Below are 24,555 nucleotides of genomic sequence, written 5' to 3'. Positions count from 1 at the left end.
GTTAGATAAAGTTGGGGGGAAAATACTGGGAACTAAGCAATCGGCCCTTTCTGAACAGGCACAAGCTCCAAACGGGCACTGTACTAGTTTCCTAAATTACAAAACAGCTGGCGGTACAGTTGTTACACAAAACACCTCAGAAGTCCTGACCTCATTGTAAAGTAGAGCCTCAATAAGACATTAGTTTATTGAAGATATATCGTATCGGCACATATATCAGCCAATGAATAACATGAAATTGCAGCAGCACATCTCATCCATGAGTACGCTTTTTTTCTGCACGGTAATACGGTTGGTGGGTGGAAGAAAATAGTTCCTATATGAAAGTGCTTACAACAAGGTATTTGCATTATCTTGAGTAACCTACTACCAATATAGATTTATAAATAGCACTACAAGTAAGAGGAAAAATATGTATTTTGGGGTGAACTGTCCCCTGAAGTTAATTTCTTAACTGTAATATAGCCTGCTTAGTACATAAACCCTTTTGGAGACATTAGGGGCTTTCCAACCGGAGGGATTTTTGCAGTTCTTAGAACTAAACGTTCCTAGAAAAAAAAATTTTGTCGTGTTCCGACAGGAAAAATGTGGGGATTTTTTAGTTCCTCTGGCCGCTGTAGTGTACTTTTTTAGCTCCTACTTCAGAGCAGGGTCTTTTCCCTTTTCCTAGGTGTACTTGATTGGTCGAACTTATAAGTCACGCCTACTGCCAACTCGGAACTTGCAGGCAGAGCAACAACGGGACATTTTTAACAATTTTCACCATCTTATTCATCATTAAATTCACTTCTGACAACGTTTTAGGCGAGAAATTAACTGTTTAGATTTCGAATATAGGCAGTCTTGCGAAAATTGATGCCGAATTGACAATTTGCTTCAAAGTTTTCGGAGTTCAGAAGCTCCATCAAGTGAGGCGACAGCCAGCAAGCGCCTGCCCCGGCTTCTAGCTCGTCACTGTCATGCTCAGACACCTCGCGGTAAGCTGGAGGTCTCTCAGACCGCTCTCGTAAATAAGAGGCTTTTATTTCGCCGTTGACGGTTCGTTTGTTTAAATATCACAACACATGTCCATCATAAGATTAACAGGAACCTGTGGTTAACTGTCTTTTCGGAGTTAAACTCCACAAGCGTGTCCTGCGGCTCCCCGGCCGTCTCACACATGCACGCACGCACACACGCACGCTGTAACAAGTATTAGCATCATTTGTTGTTGTTGTATGTGGCGCTAAGGTCTAGTGACGATGCTATAAAGACCATTGCTGTGCTTGCGTCACTCCCTTACCCCTCTTACCAGTCCCTGTGGCCACTTGGACAGTGGGAATGCAAACGGAAAAAAAGATTTTGGGGGAGAGTAGTTCTTAGAACTGCTTAGAAGTGTACTTTTCCTCTAAAAAGTACAAGTACTATCCGGTCGGAAAGCACCTATTGTTCCACTGCTGGAATGAGCAAATGAGCATTTTCAGTGTCTGAGTGGAAATTATTCAAAACTATTTTACATCAATAACCTTTTCTGTGAATAAGCGTGCTACAAAACACCAATTATACACCTGCTCTCATGAGTTTAGTTTAGTTTACTGATGATAAAACTGTTTATGTTGATGGGCCCACTAGGTGCAGTGTAGTGCATGTGTGGTGCCTCAGGGGGGCAGTGGCACTAGTGGCCTATTCAAACCATAAACTTGTAGACTGTTTTGATTCAAACAACACACAGTAAATAGACAGCACTGCTTTTTAGCTGGCAGTGGAAAAGTAAACTGGTCTGACCGGTGTGCATGCAGCTGCTGAGGGCTTCAGTTGAAATGGTAGTAAGAACACTGCTTCACCCTGCCACAAGAAACAAAACCAAGAGTAAAGCTATTTTTTTTTTTTTTAGTAAAGCTGAAGGACGCCATGGGCATCTTTGTAACGTTACAGAGATTCAAAACCTTACTTTTATTAGCAGGCATGTGGCAGGAGGCAGTTTATAGATGAATGACACTGAGGGGGTTGAACGCCACATGAACAGTTACCATCAGGTAACGTTAGGTGGATAAGTTACACACACATTCGCAAACTACAACTAGAGTAGACACTTAAACATAGCGACAACACAGAAGTGAATACAAGAGCTGTTGTTACCTTTTGAGTACAAGGATCTGGGAGAATTCAGGTCGAGGTCCCCGCTGAAAAGGGAGATAAAGTCAGAGGGCATCGCAATCCCTCAGACTGAGGAAACCAGACACCCTCAAGTGAGATAACGTCACTCAACGAGATTCTTTTCTCTCGGACTGTCACAAAAACCTTCAATATTGTGTTGAGACAACTGTAGTGACTAAGTTGACCTTGTCGTTATAGCTGGTTAACCGTCTCCGCTGTCACTTAGCTGGTGAGTCCCCCTCGGTCCGCCTGCGACGCATGTTGTTGTGAGCAGACTACCCGAGCTGCTCACACCGGGAGCAACGCCCACACTGATGACGCAATACGTAAAAACCACGTCATTTATTTATGAGTAACGAGATAATTATGTGAGTTCTCTTAACAATCATCAGCTGTTTATTTTCTTTTTTACTCATTGTTTATTTTATCAGCATTTCTTTTCTTTTTTATTCTCATTTATTTATTTTAAACTATAGTTACATTTATTTGTACAATAATACACCATGTGTCTGGCTGTCTGCTGAAAGCTGCTTATACAGTATATTTGTGGATTATGTTCAATAATGGACAAAAAATATTTATGACTGAGATGCGTGCAGGTTGTAAATTTGAATATAATTGATATGGGAATGACTTATATCTGTTATGTATGCATTTATCTCTAAACTATTGTCTCATTCTTCTGTATTATTACTCTACTTGTGCAAAATCCTATGTCCAGTTAATTCAGTTTGAATCCATGCAAACTTTGTCTAGCACTTTGCTGTACAGTACACACAAGTAGTAATCCTTGCATCAATAGTGCCACCGTTTTTACTGTGCATCTGTCTTTTTTTTTTCTTTTTCTTTTCAAGCACCGGTGTATTCAAGTGTCCTGGAACCTCCTCCCTATTTTCCTTGTCTCAGCCGACCCATCCATACTAGCATACTGCCATTTGTTGCCATCTGACCTTTAAATTTAGTTATCAATATCTCTTTGTGTTAATGGTCATGTACTTATACATTAAATGTACACACAACACCTGCAGCCTGCAATTTAGATGAACAGATGTTCATCAAAATCACAGAACACAAAACAAACAAGATCAACAACAATGGTTGGCAGACAGCTCAAACGTTTAGCACTAGAAACAGACTACACTGGCAATGATTGGATGATATTGATAATTTGACATACTTCATAATAGTAAATCAGACCCTTGATTAAATTTAAACATCTAGCCATTCATCTACTCAATTTCATTGCACATTAAAGTGAAAGGTGAGTTACAGGAGCAACACAGTGAAATGGTAAAAAGTAATTTGAAGGCACCTGGCAATAGATATCAAGTATATACTAATGTTTATGGTTCACAGATGTCCAGATCGTATTACACATTACTATCTATTTTAACTATATACATACAGTAAAATGATATATTGTTGAATCTGATAACATCCAGAGGTAGTAGCAACATATGCCTGAACTGTAGTTTTATCTCTTTTATTGTATGCAGCCACCTTGTGTTTGTTGTCTAGGCGTAAGTTCTCAATATACTGTATGTATTTTACTAGTCATGTGGAGTGATAACAAAAGCTTGGTCTTGTTTAATAATAAGCAACTGTCATAGATTCGTCAGATTTATGCAAATACAATGTTTCACTAGTATCCACGAATAATTATTTTATGGAATAAAAGCAAATTGTACAATATTTAGTCATAAATAACATAACATAAGGATCATCCTCAGTTCCTACTTTCTCTCAGTGTTTTAGCTTCTATTACAAGAGTGACAGATCTGTAGCAGTAGAGAGAAACACTAATAATTTACAGACTTGCAAGGGCTAATATTCTGTCACAAAGAAACAAAAGCAAAAACTGAAGCAAAGCATTCTGTGGGAACATGTCAACCCTCATACATATCGCCAGAAGAAATCGTTGAGAGTCCATTATTTGAAGCAGATGAAACAACTGGGCCCTCGGTGAGGCAGTCGCCACCTTCTTTCTTACATTTAAGTCCAAACAAACAGAAGAGTTTCATCAGCATCAGGTCCACAATCTCATCCTCTTCTGATGGCTGCAAGAACAGTGAGTAATACAATATGCATAACTCAAGGAGTATCACGTTATCAATAATGGTAAGCTCTCACTTCTTCTACAATATGTGTACAATAAGACATTTCAGACTCAGCATGGGTGAGTTACCTTGTGATGGATCTGCTCTTGACTGAATGCCACCAGAATGACAGAGATGAAGAGGTTCAGCACCACAAAGGTCATGAACACAATGCAGGAGCCGATGAGGAAAGCTCCAAGCACTGGATTGTAATTCAGAACCTGAGGGATCGGGAGGAAGACACACACTGAAGAAGAGCCAGCTGTCATAATCTGCTGTGGTACAGTTATAATAGTCTCATACTAACCTCTTCATAGTTAAAAATGCCAAGCTGTAGGCTGACCATGGTCTGTGCAGCATCCAGCAGAGTCCGATAGGAGTACAGCTTCCACCCATACATCAGGTTAGACTGAAAAGTAGAAAGTTGTGTTATTAACAAAATCTATTTCACACAGTATAGATAAAATAGGGAGAAATGCAGTGACTCCAGCCGCATGTTGATGTTGAAGTGTGGGAAACTGCTCACAGCGATGGAGTAGGCCAGAAACATGATGGTCATGACCACCAGGAAGCCTGAGATATCAGTCCAGGCTCGCTGCAGCGTGGCTGTGATCATGTGCAGCTTTGGGTTCAGTCTCAGCAGGTGCCACAGTTTGACTGTAGCCAGCAGCACCAGGAAGGCAATCAGATACCCCAGCACCGCATCAGCCTTGGCCGTTTCATGGAAACTGGCGTATCTGGAGACAGAGCATGAGAGTACAGAGCCTTGTTTTGACAATCTATTAAAAAAATGTTTTAAATGGATTATGGAAATAATAGTTGACCCAGTAATGCTTTCGTGTTTATTGAGTTGAAATTGAATTCAAATAACAGATATTCTGTGTTCGTATTCATTTCCAAAGGTTAAAATTAGGTATTTTCTCAGAGCATTTGTCAGATAACGCTATATATAAAATGTAGACAGTTTCTAATTTGTCTAATTTGCTCTGAGCAAAAAGATCAGCTTTCGGGGCGACCTCTAGGTCACCCAGTAGAGCGAGCGTGAGTCCTTTGCAGCGGCCTGGGTTTGAATCCGACCTGTGGCCCTTTGCTGCGTGTCATCCCCTCTCTCTCTCTCTCCCACCTTTTCTGTCTATCCACTATCTAATAAAGGGAAAAGCCCCAAAAAATAATCTTAAAAAAAAAAGATCAGCTTTCACTAGCTCAAATATTTCTCTGTATCAACCAAATTGTTCAGGTTTTATGTCAGTGAGTGCTTACTATTTATCAGAACAGTTATTGCATACTGGTGAAACAGTGAAAAAGGTAACTCCTGTACTGCAGAGAGGATGCGCTGGAATACAAGATGGACGTACAGTCAGAAAACATACAGTAAATAAGCAAAGTGCACAGTAAATGAGCAAAACCTGCCGTTCATACCAATGTTAAGATAGAACCCTTTATTATATACTTGTATGGGTCTTGTTATTCTTGTTGCTTACTGGTCTTTGTTGTTTTGGTAGTACTCTATGTCCCGCTTTCCCAGTAAAGTCCTCTTGATGAAGACAGATAGCGCGCTCCAGCTGAGGATGATAATCGCCATCTCGAGCAGGTTCCACTTACTCTTGAAATAAGCCCATCTCTGCTGCTTAATCAGCTTTCCCTGTCAGGAGAGAAGTTTGTGTGAGAAATTGTTATCACTAGTGATGTTAGTAGATTTGAGGTGTAATGAATTCATACCTGGACAAACATGTAATAGATGATGAAGAGGAAGTAGATGGCTTCAGAGGCCATAACAAAGATGTGGAGGCCACCGGTCGACTGGTAAAGACGCACACCCTGCAGCTCACTGCGGAACTGGAAAGCTCCTGGAGGAAACACAAAGTATTCTTATAACAGTTAATGTTCTGTGCAGCTCCAACACAGTAGCTGCACATTACTTACCTATGGCTGTGGTCTCTAGCATGAGTGTGACAATGCAAAAGAGGTTGACGTTGGCATTGTACACAGTGAACTCAACAAAGACTGCTTGGGTGTACACATCAAACCAGGTGTTGTCATAAAGGTACCGAAGGGATCTACAAAGAGAACAACATGGTTAAATGATATGATTTGTAAATATTATACCTTAAAACACAATTCACTCCTGATGTCAAGAAACAGCTAGTTCTGATGCAGAGGCCAACTGCGTGGCACGCTTTTGTGCTGCATAACTGTCATTGCTGCACTAATTTAAGGCTTGAGTTTAAAGCAAATAAAATACGTTTACTAAATCTAAACATGTATTAATTAGTATTAATTGATATTGTTTACCATACAAATGTGAATTTAGTTTTTGGATGAATGTACAATAAATTATGCTGTCACCTGTCATCATGTGTAAGGCTACAACTAACAATTATTTTTGTTATCTAATTGTTTTGTATAAAAACTATCAGAAACTTCCTTACACTTAAGGAGCTGGAACCTATAAATGTTTGACATTCATTTTCTGTCAATCAAATAATTGATTAGTAGACTAATTGTTTCATGTTTTATCATCCGTCATCATCTATTGAGATAATGTCAGTGGGCTCTTAATATATTACATTGCCTACCTTCTAGAATTTTGTAAATCTGGCCCCAGATCCACCGCAAACCCTCCTCCTCTGTAGAGCATCACGCTGCCCCAGATAGGGAAGGCCCTCAGTTTACCCTGGGACTGGTACATCCATGGGCTGTGAAGATTCAGTGAGGCGTTATCACCCACAGAGTGGCTCCAGCCTGGACTGTAGGAGCCCATGTCCTCCAACTCCCACGAGTACGGAGCGTGACAGTCCCGCTCAGACTGCTGCATGGAGGGAGCCACAAGGCACGAGTTTTGATGCACCCTCACCTGGCGAAGACGAGCGTTACCCACCAGCTTGGAGTTTCCATCTGTGATGAATCCTGTGACAGATTATGAGGACAAGAACAAACACATTTAAAGGAAATATCAGTCAAAAGTGCTCATTATTTTCTGTGAAACCCCTTTTTGCAGATAAAACAGTCCATATTATGTGTCAGTCAGTCCAAATAAATTGTAGCTTTGGTCACAACTAACTCCATACTTTGAACCACACTAGGCCTTTTTATACAATGTTAATGACAGGCAATGTTTGAACAGATTTTATACTTCACTACATAAATATACTGTTGATATAATATAGTATTGTAGTAAGGAACAAAGGCACAAGTGAGAGTTTGATTTGAGGCATTTCAAAGCGATGGAAGTAAAAAAAACTATATTAAAAGCAAAAAGAACCATCAGGGGATATTAGTAAATCTTCATATGTAGTCCAACATTTAAATGTGAAATACACGGAAATCCTTTAATATATTATCATCATCACAACTCTCAATATTTCATTGTCAGATCAAATGTGTAGTTATTTTGGATTATCACAACTTGTACCACTGACTGTCCACCAACTTCTGTGGTCCCTTTTTCAATGTTGAAATGTTTGTTAATAACGTCACAATATACTGACCTGGGTGCTCTCCAAACAGGTTGCTCAGCAGAGTTGTGTTCGCCCAGTTGAACACATTCTGAATACTCATACTGTCTGAGATCCCTTTGCTGAAGCTCTGTCGAATGTGTTGGGTCAGAAAGTAAGCGTTGGGATCTCTCTGACCATACGCCACCAGCAGCAACATCCACATAAATCCCATGTAGGCTTCATCACAAAACAAATCTCAAATCAGCATATCAAACCGTATCACATCGCTTCCTATGTTGTACCAAAGTGGTTCTCCTACCAAGAATCTCCCTTATGAGGGCGAAGACCTTCTGTTCTTTAATCATGTTGTTCCTTATCCTCTCGATGTCAGTGGGAGGTGGAGGCTGATAGAAACTACATGTGCTGTCTCTTCTTGCTGCGCGCACCGCATCAGGATCATCTGAGAAAGGGATATTTTACTACATACGTTTTGTTTTTTTCCACACAAAACAGTACAACAAAAATGGAAAAATGGAGAAAAAAAGGTACCTCTGTTTCTCAGACTCTCATCTATCTGAGGCTCTCCATACTCCTCCTGGTCAACATTCTTCAGAATAAGAGCGAAGAAAGCAGCAAAACCAAGAACCTGTGACGGAAGATTTATTAGACTTCAATACCAGAGGACCTCATGACGCTCAATGTATTATAAATACAGTATGTATGTTCTGAAGTACTGGGAGGTACATCTGTGGAGGACCCAAAACGCCGTGCAAATGTTTATAAAGCAATTCAATATATCTGATAATAAAAACTAGAATTCTAAAAAAAATATATACTTAAAGAAATAACAAAAATATGTTTACAGCTGACTCAAAATAAAATTGTAATCATTTATTTATTTATCATTTTAAATGTCATCTTAAGACATACTTTCATCACAGAGCTTATCCTCATTTTATTGTCTTTTGCCAAAGATTTGCAAACAGGTTGTGGGATGTGACAAGAGTTGTCGATTGTATGCATGAACTTAGAGTTTTGCCATAAATGAATCCCGTCTTTAGAATCACGTCAATTTTCAAACAAAGAATCACCCATTTAAAACTGGCATGTCTTTAGTGTAATGTTTTGAGTAAGTACATCAGAAATATTTCTATCAGTACAGGAACATTTTATTAAACACAAAAAAAGACATTGGCTGGAAATGTCCCAACGCTCACTTAATGAATGACTTTCTAAACATTTGCAATGCTATCCATGTTATCTCTGTATGAGCACTCGCCTTCAGAGGTTGAGTAATAAAGAGACTCTCGAAGAAGGAGACCACCATGGAGATAAGCCAGCCTATAGAGCGGTCTTTCCCATACGTCAGCCCATACATCATGGTGAAGTATCCTGACACACCGCTGGTTGCGATCACCAGTATCCAGCCAACAAACACAAACCACCACGGCAGCCCTCCTTGACAGCACTTCTTGGTGGAGTCTCTGATGATGCTCTCTTCTGGACTGGGGCTGCGGTCCAGCTGGTCACCTTCCAGGCTGGACGAGGGAAGGTGGAACTCCAGAAGACCCTTCATTCCCTGAACTTGCTGCATGGCTCGGTTGTAGCTATCTGGGTTTGGAAAACGAGAAGGTTCCAACAAACCCAGCTCCTTCTCAACATGACGCAACTGCTTGTAGAGGTATTGACTGTTGTTGTTGCTCTTCTTCTGAAATTCATCTGAAGTCTTCTCAGGGCTCGTCCACACACTGTTTTCTGTCCACGCAAAAAATCTGTATTACTCGGTCAGGATGCCAAATGCATTATGCCCATATTTCTCATTCGGGGAAATTTCTTTTTTATAATAGAAAATAAACACAATTGTTACAATTTCAGAGCAATTACATTTTCCATTAAACATCATTTATTTTTCCTTCAGCAGGACTTTCTTCGAGGTTGTTGCATTAATTATTTTGTCTTTCAGGATGTAAATGAGACCACAGGTACTGTAGGCCATAATCAATCTAAAAACTAAGGTATGGCCTAGTTTAGATCATTGACAATATCACAGATTACATCACCATCATCAGATTACTCTATCACAAGTATCAGGAGAGTTTGCTTGACAACTTTATAGTTTGTATGTAAAATAAAAGATACAGTTTGTCCTAAACCTTTATCCAATCTTTCAATTGATATTGAAGAAAATAATTATCCTTGATCATTTTTTATATCTGCGTATCATCGATAAAATGCATCAAGCCAGTGCCATGAGGAAAACACTGCTGAAAAAAAAAAAGCCTGAAGAGACAGAAAGAAGATAAAACACGGTATATATCTTTAGATAATAATAGATTCTCTATTTGTATGAATCTTAATCATGTAAATTGCCATTATATTAATTCATTGCCTTCTTTTTTTTTTTCTTCATAAGTCTGGTCCTCCAAATCGACCAGCCAATAAAGATGTAAAACACATGATATTAAGAGCATTGTAAAGCTTATGATGCTGTGTACCTTGTAGATTAACTGCACGTAAACTGAGAATCATCGAGCGATCCCTCTTGGAGGCGTCAGTGTAGAAGTCTCCAGCCGCACGGTTCTGCTGTCTAATGATGTCCTCCACCAGAGACAGCAGAGTGTTGATGTCCGCCTGCTGCCCAGGCCGGAGCGCCAAGTGAGGCAGTGGGCTCTTCATGGCCTTTGAGAGTGACTGAGCAATTCTCTTTATGTCCTAATGGAGAAACCATGTTAAACACTTTAGACATGTATAACAATGGAGTTATTATCACTTTCAAAATCACTGATATGGATATCTGTTACGTCACCTTGATCACAGTGTCTGGTGTGATATCTTTCAGCTCTTTCTGAGGGGAAAAAGTCTGTGAGGGAGAAACTCGACCAGTCTTTCCTTGTTTAGACGTGTCCGTTTTGGCCCCCCTCTCTCGGGGACGAGTGTTTCTGAAGATACTCACGATAAGGAGATTGATGGGAAACATGATGATTGAACTTTGAAGGCCAATCATAACCTGTTGCCAGGTGAACTCGATGTGACCTGCAAAGTATTTCAGCGCATTAAGTGTTTAGAGTGAAGTTTAAATGGATGTGAAGTTACTCTTTTAGTCAGACCGTATTTGTATTATTTTGGATACTCATCTATCCATAAACCCTCAGCACTCTTGTCCCAGTTATACTCTATGCAAAAGTTCAATGTAAAAACCCGTTACAAATACCTTTTCTTGTTTGCATGATATTACAGAAAGCAGGCTAGTGCTGAAAATTAGGGATAATCACATATTTTCTATCTGTGTATGGGAGGAATTAGAGTTGCATTTGAACAAATCTGAAAGTATTCTATTGTATAGTAAAATAATCCGAATTTTACATCTTAATGACGTAATTTAGAGTCTTGAAAGCTTTGAAGCTTTATGTTTGTTACCTACCCAGGTCCATTGTCTGCTCAGAGGGGTCAGTGGGGATGCCCCAAAACATGATGCTGGTCAACATGGTGCACAGCAGCAGGGAAAAACAGCAGGACACTCGCTGCACACGTGTGAACGTGCTGCAGGGAGGCCGACTAATGACAGAGAACCAGATGTGGCCATCCCGGAAATCCTTGGCTGTCTTCATGAAGAACAGGTTACTAGAAAGAAGTATCGGGGGGAGAAAAAAAACGAAAATTTTGATTTAGGAGAAATAATAAATTACAGATTCCTTGTTAATGTACCAGATCCATGGCCGGCCTTACCTAAACCTTTTCAAATCCATCTCTGTGGCTACTGGGAAGACCTTGTCCAGAGAGCACTCTCCCACATCTACAGCCAGCCAGGAGTTACACAGGAAGTGCCATTTCTGACCACTTTCCAGATCCTGCACCATTACTTTGTTGACGTACCTGCATGTAACATCAATAGTTATCTTGTGTGCTTATAGCAACAGTACAAACTACCTTCATGATTTAATCGTCTTTGGTGTCACATCACCATGTCCTGCCCTCTAACCCGTACCATGCAGGGTGTGCTCCCGAGTTGTCGTGCCACAGCCTGATGCTCTGCAGATCTCCGAGCGAAAAGTGTGTGGTCAGCAGGAACATGTCCACCCCGCCCCTCTCAAACACAGGCTTCTCAGGGTCCGTCAGGTGGTGGGGCTCACTTTCTCCCTCCGTGCCCAGCAGGGTTATTGTCACCTAAAACCAAAAAAAGTCAATCAAGATGCCCAGAGTTGTAGGCATCATAAATGTTGTCCAACAGAAGCAGCAGACAGGTTTTGTTTCTGTGAGTCTCCTCTGAGCTTTAACAGGCATAACTGACCTGAGAGGATGTGGATGCACCATGCCGATGCCCTGTGCTGATGTTCAGCATATAATGATACTCAGCCAAGCGGTCATTATCCTCAAGCACTGTTATCTTGACCTACAAGTGAATGCAAAGACACATTTTTGAATTGGTAAATTCAATGACATAAAGTGAATGCTATACATATACATACATATATATATATATATATATATATATATATATATATATATATATATATAAAAAACGTCAAATATAAGATACATGAAGCAATGAAAGTCATTTAAATCTGCTTAAATATTTTAGTATTTTGATGTGAGTGCATTTTGTAGTAGGTCAGAGCAGGTATTTAATACAAGTACTGGTACTTTACATGAGTATTTGGACATGAACAGGGATGCTGCAGTTTACACAGTACAGTGACATCTCAAATGCAGAGTTTTTAATGGGGTATTCTGCTGTGGTACTGATACTTTAAGAATTTCATATAATATGTGTGAGCAGCAACGTCTGAATTAGACTTCCCAATTGGTCTGGCATTTCAAATCATCAATATAAAGTGGTGCAAGTCTTTACTGAGAATTACCTTGGCTGAGTCCTGGATGTCTTTCCTGCGTGCCCACACAACCACCAGGAGATAAGCAGCAAAGATGGCCCCCACAAAACACACCACCACGGGATTGTTAGTAAATGTAGCAAAAAGTTCTGCAGTGCGTGACACATCCACCAAGTTTGGCATGACAAAGAAAGAGCTGCCAAAGAAAGTTAAGTGGTTACAGAGGCACTGGGTGACCAGAGGCGTGGTGAGCGGACCGACCTGTAAAAAAAAGAAAAAGTCAAACTTGAATGTATTGAATGTATTGAATGTATTGATGCAACCACTGTGGATGTGTATTGTTGTTTTTTCCTCACCCTGCAGCCATCTTCACTCCAAGAAGACTCGGTTTCATTCCAGTATTTGCACTGGGCAGCGATGGAAATGACAGTGACAGTGGCATTGATGGATTTGACGCCTGGCTCAACAATGGGCTTCATGACAAGGTAGTGCTCTCCAACTCCAACTCCTGTTCTGTCTTTGGGACTCAGCACCCAGGTGTATTTTTCCTCTGTGTTGACATATTCGTATACGAAAACACAAACATGGAGGCTTACATGTATGTATCGAGCATACTCTCTTATCATGATGTCAGTGAATATACTTTAAATCAAGTCAATTTCAGACATATTATGTATTATGCAAAAAGGAAATGTGGTAGTTTTAATTTTACCTTCTTTGGCATTCTCTAGAGGGATCTGAGTCTTGGCTACATAATTGTCATCATTTGGATAATCTTTACATCCCAGGAATAGCATGAAGGAGATGTTTTCAGATGGCTCCATTTTCAGAACCAGTGTTACATCCGGCGAGGGAACGTCAATTATTAATGTGCTGAAATTGGACAGGTCCAGGACTGTGCTGTTCTCCTGCCCTACATCATGCCTCGGTAGGAGGATCTGAAAACCCAGAAGACACATTAGTCTGAACAAGCTACCAATGTTTTCAAAGTAAAGCAACTAAAAGTGCCTTTTAAAACAAATATTACCTCAATCTCGTCAGGTAAGTTCTCTACAGTAATGACAGTGCCGTTCACTCTGGTGAGAGAGACAGATCCTACAGTTCCTGTGATGTTTTCCTCCTTCCAAGAATATGGGTTCTTCTCAAAACTCATCATCTAGAAAGGGGGTAGACATACACTGATATACTGTATGTATACAGGTGCTGGTCATATAATTAGAATATCATGAAAAATTTGATTTATTTCAGTAATTCCATTCAAAAAGTGAAACTTGTATAATGTATTATTAGTGTTTATTTTTTTTAATTTTGATGATTATAACTGACAACTAATGAAAACCCCAAATTCAGTATCTCAGAAAATTAGAATATTGTGAAAAGGTTCAATATTGAAGACACCTGGTGTCACACTCTAATCAGCTAATTAACTCAAAACACATGCAAAGGCCTTTAATTGGTCTCTCAGTCTAGTTCTGTAGGCTACACAGTCATGGGGAAGACTGCTGACTTGACAGCTGTCCAAAAGACGACCATTGCCACCTTGCACAAGGAGGGCAAGACACAAAAGGTCATTGCTAAAGAGGCTGGCTATTCACAGAGCTCTGTGTCCAAGCACATTAATAGAGAGGCGAAGGGAAGGAAAAGATGTGGTAGAAAAAAGTGTACAAGCAATAGGGATAACCGCACCCTGGAGAGGATTGTGAAACAAAACCCATTCAAAAATGTGGGGGAGATTCACAAAGAGTGGACTGCAGCTGGAGTCAGTGCTTCAAGAACCACCACGCACAGACGTATGCAAGACATGGGTTTCAGCTGTCCCATTCCTTGTGTCAAGCCACTCCTGAACAAGACACAGCGTCAGAAGCGTCTTGCCTGGGCTAAAGACGAAAAGGACTGGACTGCTGATGAGTGGTCCAAAGTTATGTTCTCTGATGAAAGTACATTTTGCATTTCCTTTGGAAATCAAGGTCCCAGAGTCTGGAGGAAGAGAGGAGAGGCACAGAATCCACGTTGCTTGAAGTCCAGTGTAAAGTTTCCATAGTCCGTGATGGTTTGGGGTGCCGTGTCATCTGCTGGTGTTGGTCCACTGTGTTTTCTGAGGTCCAAGGTCAACGCAGCCGTCTACCAGGAAGTTTTAGAGCACTTCATGCTTCCTGCTGCTGACCAACTTTATGGAGATGCAGATTTCATTTTCCAGCAGGATTTGGCACCTGCACACAGTGCCAAAGTTACCAGTACCTGGTTTAAGGACCATGGTATCCCTGTTCTTGATTGGCCAGCAAACTCGCCTGACCTTAACCCTATAGAAAATCTATGGGGTATTGTGAAGAGGAAGATGCGATACGCCAGACCCAACAATGCAGGAAAGCTGAAGGCCACTATCAGAGCAACCTGGGCTCTCCTAACACCTGAGCAGTGCCACAGACTGATCCACTCCATGCCACGCTGCATTGCTGCAGTAATTCAGGCAAAAGGAGCCCCAACTAAGTACTGAGTGCTGTACATGCTCATACTTTTCATGTTCATACTTTTCAGTTGGCCAACATTTCTAAAAATCCTTTTTTGTATTGGTCTTAAGTAATATTCTAATTTTCAGAGATACTGAATTTGGGATTTTCATTAGTTGTCAGTTCTAATCATCACAATTAAAAGAAATGAACATTTGAAATATATCACTCTGTGTGTGATGAATGAATATAATATACAAATTTCACTTTTTGAGTGGAATTACTGACATAAATCAACTTTTTCATGATATTCTAATTATATGACCAGAACCTGTGTATATATGCAAAACAAATTGTGCAAAACTTTGACTCAGATTACTTTAAAGAAAGCAGACCCAACCTGATTTGATATGGCCATTATCTACACTTTTTTTTACAGACATATAGTCTTTTTCTGTTGGGTCCATAGTTGTCGTAATATCAGATATTAATAATGTTTTGAGTTACAATCCTTCTCTCCTCCTTATTTTATTTAGCTTTCTCAAAATTACATGTATTAACCCCAGAGAGTGCAAACATTTAAGGTAAGGAGGCAGAAATGTAACTGATCCAAATAAGAACATTATTATTTATGAGGAATAAACTAGTTTTTTAACTAGTCCAGGCATTATGGATGTTCAACAATAAGGAAATGCATACCTTATACTGTCCACATCAATGCAGACTTCTACAACTACAAAGGGCCATAAACATAATATGATGACAAACATCGGCTGTATAAGCATCTGCACACGACACACACTTACTCTGACATCCACTGGATCCTCTGGAGAGACAATATGAGCCGGCAGTGAGGGGAAGGAAAATCTGGAGGCGCTGTTTTTCTGGACATTTATATCCTGCATTTGCATCTTTTCTGGAGACACTCTGCAGGAATCAGAATCAGAATTATCTTAGTAATTTCAGAAAACCCTAGTTTATTCTTAAGTACATGCTCTAGCCCCTGTCAGTCATCTCTTACCTGTTGACATACACACTGATCTGAGCAGAATCAATGATGGCAGGGTCTCCATCCAGCTTTTTATTATTCAGCAAAGCACTTTGAACATTGCTTATTCCAGTAAGAAGAAAATCTGAGACTTTTTCCTGAGGAAAACATATTGTTACGTATATAATGTATACATATACGTTGTTTCGTATCTGGAAAAACAGATATTTAGCAATATCAGTGATAGCTTTTTTTCTTACATTTGATGAAGCATTCAAAATATTACTGGCTGCTTCAACTATTGGTGTAGCTGCTTGCACGACTTCTACGTCATCTCCGTCATCCTGATTAACACTGATAGTGTTGAGGGAGGAGCTGAGGTCTACCAACAATGAACCCGCTTCTTCCTGGAGTGGAAATGCAGCAACAGATGATCTGTGTCCAACTTTCAAAAGAGCTGATGAACATGTATTACATTATACATGTATACAAGACGTGTTATCATTGAACTGATTTTTCTAAAAAATGTAATTTGCTTCTCAGTTCACTCAGGTTAGGAAAGGCAGTTAAAAGAAATTCAAATAACTTTTAAATAACCTGATCTGCATGTTGCTACAGATTTTACAGACTGCAATGAACAGTCCTGCATCATGAACAGGAAACAGAGAGTCCATACTCAAAAGTTACTTACAAAAAAATATACTCATTTTTATTTTTCTTCTTCATTTGTTGTTCTGTAACATTAATTCAGACTTAACCCTACACTTACAATGGTTGAAATGAAGGGCTGTCTGTACCGCATTTTCTTAACTTTTTAAATGTAACTTGCAATTTTTTGATACTGCTGTACTGATCTACTGTACTGTACTTGAGCAGCCAGACTGAGCTCGTCAGGGCGCTGGGTGAGTCCGGCCACAGCTCTGGCCGTCACTTGCACTTCCTGAGTTGTGTTGCTGGGTGAGTCCAGCAGAATTGTGGTCATTTTGGTCAGCATTTGCTTTCTGAGCTGAAAAAGGCGGAAGTGATGATTAACATCACGGGGTCCTCCCCTCGGCCACAGATGTAAACCTCACAAATATCACAGCAATATATTACTGAAATTTAAACATTGCCGGCATTCTGTTACCTTTGTCCTTGCATCCTTCTGATCTTGGCTGTCTTCGGTATTCAGCATATCAGAAACTGAAGTAAACATTTGTCCGAGTGTCTCACCAGAGAGAAGACCCTGCTGCTCTAACTGACTCACGGTATCCTCCACTGCAGATTGGAGAGCCTCCACAGTTGTACTGGAGGTGCTTTTTCGTACCTTGAGGAACACAAACACAGTCACTCTGAATTATTCAAAATATGTTTACATGGAGAACCTGTTTCTGTAATCCTCTTTCTTGACACTGAAGATCTGTGTGTACTGTGTGTATATATATATATATATATATATATATATATATATATATATATATATGTATGTTGCTATCTGTATATCTGTATGTTTCTGTGTATCGGCTGTGAAAACAAATCTCTCTCAATTTAAATCTCTGTTTACTTGTCGATGACAAACCTGGGTGGAGACAGTTGTGGTGGCTTTCTCATATTCATTTTTCACAGTCACTACAACAGACAGACTGAAATTGTTGTTCTTGTCACCGAGAGGCAGGAAGACCGATTTCACCTCATTTGCGTTACTGCAGCGCAGATGTTTGCCTTAAAGACAAAAGAGAACATTTTGTAAAACTGTTAAGAAATGCAATGAATTCTTAATTATTTATCTGCATACAGGTTGCAGAATGGCCAAAGCATTGACATAAATAACAGGCACTAATTTCTAGGGCAAAGCGCATTCTTTTAAGGGTCAGCCATCATCATCAAACTCATCCTAAATTAGTTTTTTATGTGCAACAATTTTAACAGGGCTCAAATATCCCCTCCAGACAGGTTTTATGACATAAAAAATATTCTGCTGCTTTGAATAATATTTTGTGTTTGATATGGTTTGACAGCAAAAGAGCTCAATTAGCTAGTTAAAAAAAATCCTAAAATTACTTCTACCCCTTGCGTTGCACTAGTTATCCATTCCCAGCGTTTATGCAGTGCACTGGAAGTTTTCAAGTTTCCACATCACACTTGTGCAAGTTTCATACTGGACCTTTTGGCTTCTAAACTAGTTGGGATGACACAACGTCTTAAACTGAGATTTAAGATAAGCACAGAGAACTTTCCCCCTTCAGCAGATACATGTGAAAACAGACTTCTAGTGTCAAACTCTGCACGATGAAGGTCAAACACCCAAGTGAAGTAACGATAAGCAAAACACAATCTCGTTCTCACCAACCAAATTCAAAACTTTTCTTGCTCTGGGATACTTTTGTAACATGCATAAAATAACGAATTTACACAAATTTTGATCTGCCTTTTCCTCACTTCCTACCAACAGATTCATACTCCTCCTCCTTCCTTCTCTTTCTGTCTTTAAAGTCTGCCTCGTAACAGAGCTTTTATTTATTAGTTTAAAAGTGAATTAAATCAATAGGTAACAGTGCACATTCTCACCTGTGTCTGTTTTGAAGCAATACAAACAGCCTGTAGAGCAGAAAGAGCTTGCTTTGCAGGTGATGTCAAAAGCATCGAGAACTGTTCCTGACGGTGGAGAGACGCTACATGAGGGGGGTCTGGGCTCTGCAGGAGCATCAGTTGCAGCTGGTTCAGTTGGCTCAGCACCTGGTATTGGAAAAGTGTACTTGGCAAAACCTGGTTCACTCTTTCCTGTAAAAAAAAAGAAAAACAGAACAAAACAAAACTTTATTTCAGTTTAAGTGAAAAAAAGAAAGAGAGTAAAATATAGTTTTGAATAAGGCACTGGGTTTCACAGGGCCCAAACCTCTATTCATACTACTATATCTAAAAATCTGCACTGCTGAAAAGAACATTATGACTGACTATGGAATGAAAACCCACCATAAGCAATCACACTGATGTTGTGCAATGTGTCCCTTGAAACTTTCAGATGTTGGCTATGTACAACATATTCGATGTTGCCATCCTGCCTCTCAATAGGTGGCCTTCTTCCTGCTTTGGAGTAACATTTTTCGAGGTCATCCTGGGAAAAGATCATCAGTTAATAATTGACACATAAATCTCTGACATCACAGTTTAAAATCAATTTAAGTGCTGTTCCAGACTTACCGTCAAAGGTTTGAGGTCCTCAATATACCAAACAACATCTGGGCAAGTTGTCACGCAGCTCAGTCTGAGCTTTACATGGTCGTTGACATTAATCGAAGCGCAATCATTACAACTGCAAGAATTAGAGTAAATATATAGCTGTAATTTTCAGTAGGCCTGTTTATAAAATCTGCAAACAACCCGCAGAATAATTATTTTTTAGGATATTTGAGCATTTATTGTAAATGACCCCCTTTTTACCTGATGGTGACATCTGTGAATTCTTTTGGAGCAACAGTGATGCACTTTGAAGCAGAAGCCAGATCAACCCATTCCCTAAACCAGGTTCTTCTCATCACAGTTAAAGTGTAATTGAAAATATCAAAGGGATTTGGAAGGCAATCTTTTTCAATAACATGAGTTTCATCCTTTGTTTTGTTTGTGCATTTGCAGTTTCCTTCTGTACAGAAAGAAGCAGAAGTAGAGCTTTAAAATAGCTGGATACTGTTAGAATCATGTATACAGAGAGATGAATAACCAGGTGTGTCATGTTCGATGTAAAATTCACATCCTGAATATAACCAAATTCAGGATGAGACTAAAAACAGGACTCATAGTGTGCATGAAAAATGTCTCACTGTCACAAACACTGAGCATTAAAAAGCTTAACTGTTCTTAAAATGTTAATGTTTTGGATTGTCTGTATTCTTTTAATTGTGTTCACGCCCTGTAATCACTTTAATCATGGTTTTAACTGTTAAAACTAGAGATGGTCCGATACCATTTTTTATATACTGATATACCGATACTAGTGTGTCATATATTTTATTATGTTTTAAGAACTGTATACTATCCCTGTATGGATGTGATATTTCTATCTTTGTTGTCAGTCTGGCTCAGGTTAAACTCTTTGTGAAACATGAATGCCACAGAACGTTCTTTTATTATCCAGTTTGACAGTCAGTTATAACGGAAAAAGAACATAAATAAACTACTTTAACATATTTTTTCTTTAGAGCTTTATTACGTGGTATTGGATCGGTGCATAAACTCCAGTACTTCCCGATACTGATACCAGCGTTTTAGGCAGTATAGGAGCCGATACCGATACTGGTATTGGTATCGGAACATCTCTAGTTAAAACACGTTTAAAATGCTTATTGGTCAATTCATTGTTGTACTTACCACATCTCCATTCAAATGTGAGTCCTTTGCTGGGCAATGAGTCAGTTCCAGTTACGCTCAGTGTGACACTTTGAGTGTAGTCAACCAAAGTGTCTGGAGTAGCAGTTATTTTCAAGTCGTCTATACTTACACTACCTGTCTGAAGATGAAAACAAAGACATTGTGCTGTAACAGAAACAAGCGAACACCTAAACATATGCTCAGATCATTATTGTTTGATACCAATCTTTCACATACTGTGTTTCGATGTTTATCCGGTGAAAAGTCAGAGTCATTCTGGCAAGCCCAAAGTATGTTCTCTAAGTCCACGTCCACATCAGAGGCAGAGAAGGCATTCACGGCTCGTATATTCACCTTCAACGGTCCTTTACCAAAAGAGTTTGTATTTAGGAGCACTGAGTACATATTATAGAAGTATTAGTATTATACACTATGGGTGATTGTTTTCATTTAATGATTACAGCATGGCTTAAGCCGTATAGTACCTTCAAGTGGACTGGAGAATGTATAAGCTTGTAAGCTGCCATTGAGCATGTGTCTGGTCTCGGAGAGTGTGTCCCTGGCTCCAGTCAGATTGAAGAGCAGCTCCGCAGGGGCTCCTTTCTCCAACGAAACCCCAATGATGAGATCAGTAGAGTCTGGACACGTGTCTTCTTCTGCTATCACTGAGGCCTGCAGGCCTTGAATGGGCTCCAGCAGACACAGCTCCAGATCAGTGGACACTGTGTGGGCTGTGACCCTGTTAGAGGCAGTTACAGTCAGGTTGTGGCAACCATGTCCAAGCTTCTCCACTGCACTTTCACTCAGTGTAATGTTGTGTGGTGTGATCCCTCTCTCCACTGACGAATTTGCAACCAAATGGCCTTCATGTTGAATTGTGTAGGAAACATTTGTACCTATTTACAGAAAAAAAGGTAATCAAATAATTCTGCATTTTGGTGTGTGTTTTTTTAAGCATGTATCACCTAGTGTTGGACCGACTTACCTGCCTCTACCATAACCTGGATTTGAAGAGGCCCACCATGAAGCGCATTGCATTTAGTGCCATCTGTTGACATATTACTGCTATAGCACTTAATGACAGCAAACTCTCTAACGGGCTCCTGAATGGTTATGGCTTTCTGAGCTGTAACATGCCAATCACTGGTAGTGCACTCCACTCGAACCATGAAAACACCGGGGCGGCTGAATTTGTGCATCACAGTGCTCTCCATCCTGTGAGACAGTTAAAGTCATACCATAAATACAGTTACATGAATACAGTGAATGAATAAAACATATCTATCTATCTATCTATCGATCTATCTATCTATCTATATATCTGGTTGAATGCAAAGTCTTGCTCACTCTTCTGGGCTATATGGATCAATGGTGTGGCCATCTCCAGCATTCATTGTGCATGTGAGGTTTCCCTGAAAAGGATGAAGGAGCCACTTCACAGTGACGGTGACATTATCAAGGACAGCTGCCAGCTTACTCATCAACAAGTGGAGTCCTGAGAGGAAATCACACTGTTAATTTCAATCATGGAAACATTGCTTCAGATTGTCCAATCTGCTCCATCTAATAATGACCTTCAGTATTATTTTAGAGTCTATTTGTAGTGGAAGTAAAATCTGACCAAGTTTGCAGCTGTACTCTACAGACATGTAACTGCCCAGCACAGGACATGGTTCACCAAAAGAGCTCAGATCCACTGGAGCCTGGCAAGCCTGCCGTCCGTGGCAATGGGCTGGAATGACACAAAAATTAAGTAAATGATAATGTGGTGCAGAATGTGTTGCAGATATTTTCAATCTTGCTGATTCAGAAGCCTTGAAAATATTGTTTTAGTAGGTTTAAAAAAGCACGGCACTGTTCAATTTTTATCCTATTAAATATAAATAATCTTGCTGGTGTCTTTTAATAGCTCTTTAAAGAGGTGTATTAACAATAAGGAGAAAAAACAACTATTTGTTTAGTAATTGCATGAACTAATCCCAGACTGATATGAATGTGAATGTATATTTACCCCAAAGCCCAACTATTCAGCTCCTAGGAGGGGGATTTGCCAGATGTATTTTCTGGAAGTGTAATCCTTTTGTCTACACTCACACGGCAATGATGGTTTTTGTGTTGGACACGAAAATGTAGTTTGTGGTGATTTTAGTATCTGGCCCTTTTGTTACAGCAGCTTTAACAAAGCCAAATATTTTCCCATAGCTTTCACTGTAAATACACACATGTTCCACGAGGTTGCAAGTTAAGTAAATATTTGTGATGTAAATGAGAAGTAATCTGATTTATTATACATATATGTTTGTGTTTCTCTATCATAGCCGCTATTATGTTTGCAGAATATAGCAGGCCGGCTCTCTACATTTTATATTTCATGTTAATGAAAAAATACTTTTATGTAATTCATAATACCTGTTACGGAATCTATCACATCTATCCAGCTGCACTCTTCCTGGGAGGATGTGGGTGAGGATGTAAGTTTGGCTCTGCAGTAGTGAATTGTTTTTCGACCATAGAAGCTGTCGTCTATCTCTATAACTTGACCAGAACCGCATTGCAATGTTGCATTTTGGCCATCACATGTGATAGATCTCCCAGAATCTAAGAAGGGGGAAAAAAATCAAGAATTATTTAAGGGGAGGGAACACAACATAAGTTTAATGCTATTTGGTGATTTCTTTTAGGAGTGCATACCAAATTGGCAAATGAAGTTGAGTTCCTGGCTGCAGTTCTCCACGGCTTCCCACTGGAAGCCTGAATGTCTCAGGATATGCCCACAGGCTGCCTGGGTTTCTGGCATGTTCACCCAGTTACTATAGCTGACATCTGAGCCATCAAGCCACGCAAGGGAACCTGGGAAAGGACAAAAGAAAATACAGCATTTATTTGATCAAACTTTAATTTTGAATTCTGATTATCAAGCAAAATGCTATACACAAATCGCCACAGATGTTAAACCAAGGTCGTTTTGCTTATCTTTTCTTTCCGATAAGGATTTTCACGATGCAATTTAGGGATCATAAAAAAAACAAAGCAATAGATTGAGCTGGTGACAGGGTGAATGAATGATAAAGACTCATTCTTTGTGAAAGGACAAAAAAACACATTATAAATCAGACCATTTGACAGGAAGCCTTTTGTAAGTTCAAATGAATGAGAAATATCTCTCAATACACCTGCTGCTTGGGGGAGATATCCAAATGTGACAGTTTTCTAACAAATGTCAGTAAACAAACACGTTACAGATCTATATAATGGACATGCAAGCTGCCTAACGAGATAGCAGCCGAGGTCATAATCTTCATTTCTGACATTATTTGATATAATCACAGATATATCAAATTTGTTACTCATATATGCAGCAAAGTAACTTAAAATGTACGGATGTACGGCGAGAAATGTACTGTATGTGATTTATGAATAATCTTTAGCAGTTGTGACTCAAATACATGTAAACTCACAAAAAAAGTATATAAAGCCATTAGAAGTCGTGCAGTGTCTACTCTTGTTTCCCTGCCCACATGCCCACTCACCCTCGGTGGCAGCAGAGTCGAGTGTGAAGTTTGGAGCTGCAGGTGCCAGCCCGAGCCACCAGTCCATCTCTGGGTCCAGGTGCTTCTGGAGGAACTGCTGTGTTTCATCATTCAGGATGAAGGATAAGTGTCCTCCACCTCGCTCACACCACCCCTGGGCACTGAGGAAGGATCGCTGCAGACCCACAAACTCGTAGCAAGAGCCGTCAAAACCCTCTTGGTTTTCTGGGCAGGATAGAGCCTCTGTATCCTCCTGAGCATAACAAGTGAGGAAGAGAACCATCAATGTCAGTGTGGGGAAAGTGGTGCTTTCCATCTCTGCACCTGCACACTGTTCAGACTCTCTGGTAACATCATGTCTTTAAAGGGTAATGACGTCAGCAATTCTGACACTGGTCTGCACTCCGGATGATTTCTGAGATTAGGATTGCTTCCTCGATGGCTGTCCAGCTTTGTGTTGCACCCATAATTCTTGTGCACAAACAAAAGCTCAGGCCTGTAGTGAAAAGGGACGAAAGCCCACTGTCAACAGTCACTGATTACACCTCTGCCTCCATTAATGTACATGTAAGTCTCCACAACCTGCAGAGTGAGATAAGCTTCTCATTCAGACCTGTTCCTTCCTACCACGAAAATGTCAATTTGGAGCTTTCAACGTCCCATGGGCCTGTTGTTGTTCAGACTGATATGTATGGTTAAAAACATTCATATATATATATATATTATATATATTCCATTAATGGTTCGT

General features: G+C 39.9%; 2 protein-coding genes across 6 annotated transcripts in view; both read right to left on the bottom strand.

The window, feature by feature from the left end:
- Nucleotides 1-2,416, bottom strand: part of nfat5b (nuclear factor of activated T cells 5b) — a 54,627-nt gene extending 52,211 nt beyond the window's left edge. For 2 of the 5 annotated variants that reach the window (XM_078248565.1, XM_078248583.1), the window contains exon 1: nucleotides 2,119-2,416. In XM_078248565.1, coding sequence (XP_078104691.1) covers nucleotides 2,119-2,191 — 73 coding nt within the window. In that variant the 5' untranslated portion in view covers nucleotides 2,192-2,416. Of the gene's footprint in view, nucleotides 1-1,764; nucleotides 1,825-2,118 lie in introns of all 5 variants that reach the window. The other 3 variants (XM_078248592.1, XM_078248574.1, XM_078248600.1) reach the window with 3 other exon arrangements.
- A 1,213-nt stretch (nucleotides 2,417-3,629) lies between these two features.
- On the bottom strand, nucleotides 3,630-24,123 carry LOC144523207 (polycystin-1-like protein 2). Its single transcript, XM_078258621.1, has 38 exons — nucleotides 23,808-24,123; nucleotides 22,969-23,127; nucleotides 22,687-22,875; nucleotides 21,899-22,009; nucleotides 21,625-21,772; nucleotides 21,263-21,492; nucleotides 20,763-21,173; nucleotides 20,515-20,642; nucleotides 18,886-19,027; nucleotides 18,481-18,693; nucleotides 17,492-17,634; nucleotides 17,060-17,239; nucleotides 16,802-16,939; nucleotides 16,194-16,340; nucleotides 15,967-16,091; nucleotides 15,752-15,872; nucleotides 13,526-13,654; nucleotides 13,211-13,436; nucleotides 12,855-13,048; nucleotides 12,529-12,759; nucleotides 11,958-12,059; nucleotides 11,655-11,833; nucleotides 11,396-11,542; nucleotides 11,091-11,290; nucleotides 10,476-10,702; nucleotides 10,165-10,381; nucleotides 8,949-9,424; nucleotides 8,219-8,315; nucleotides 7,989-8,129; nucleotides 7,721-7,906; nucleotides 6,809-7,139; nucleotides 6,156-6,289; nucleotides 5,952-6,079; nucleotides 5,714-5,874; nucleotides 4,759-4,969; nucleotides 4,540-4,641; nucleotides 4,322-4,453; nucleotides 3,630-4,193 (listed from the first exon to the last, which is right to left on the bottom strand). The coding sequence occupies exons 1-38, from the start codon at nucleotides 24,121-24,123 to the stop codon at nucleotides 4,023-4,025; spliced, it is 7,023 nt and encodes a 2,340-aa protein (XP_078114747.1). The 3' UTR covers nucleotides 3,630-4,022.
- Between the last annotated feature and the right edge of the window lie 432 nt (nucleotides 24,124-24,555).

Source organism: Sander vitreus, chromosome 1 (genome assembly GCF_031162955.1).
Source record: "Sander vitreus isolate 19-12246 chromosome 1, sanVit1, whole genome shotgun sequence".
Taxonomy (NCBI): Eukaryota; Metazoa; Chordata; class Actinopteri; order Perciformes; family Percidae; genus Sander; species Sander vitreus.
This window is presented reverse-complemented; position numbering and strand designations above follow the sequence as displayed.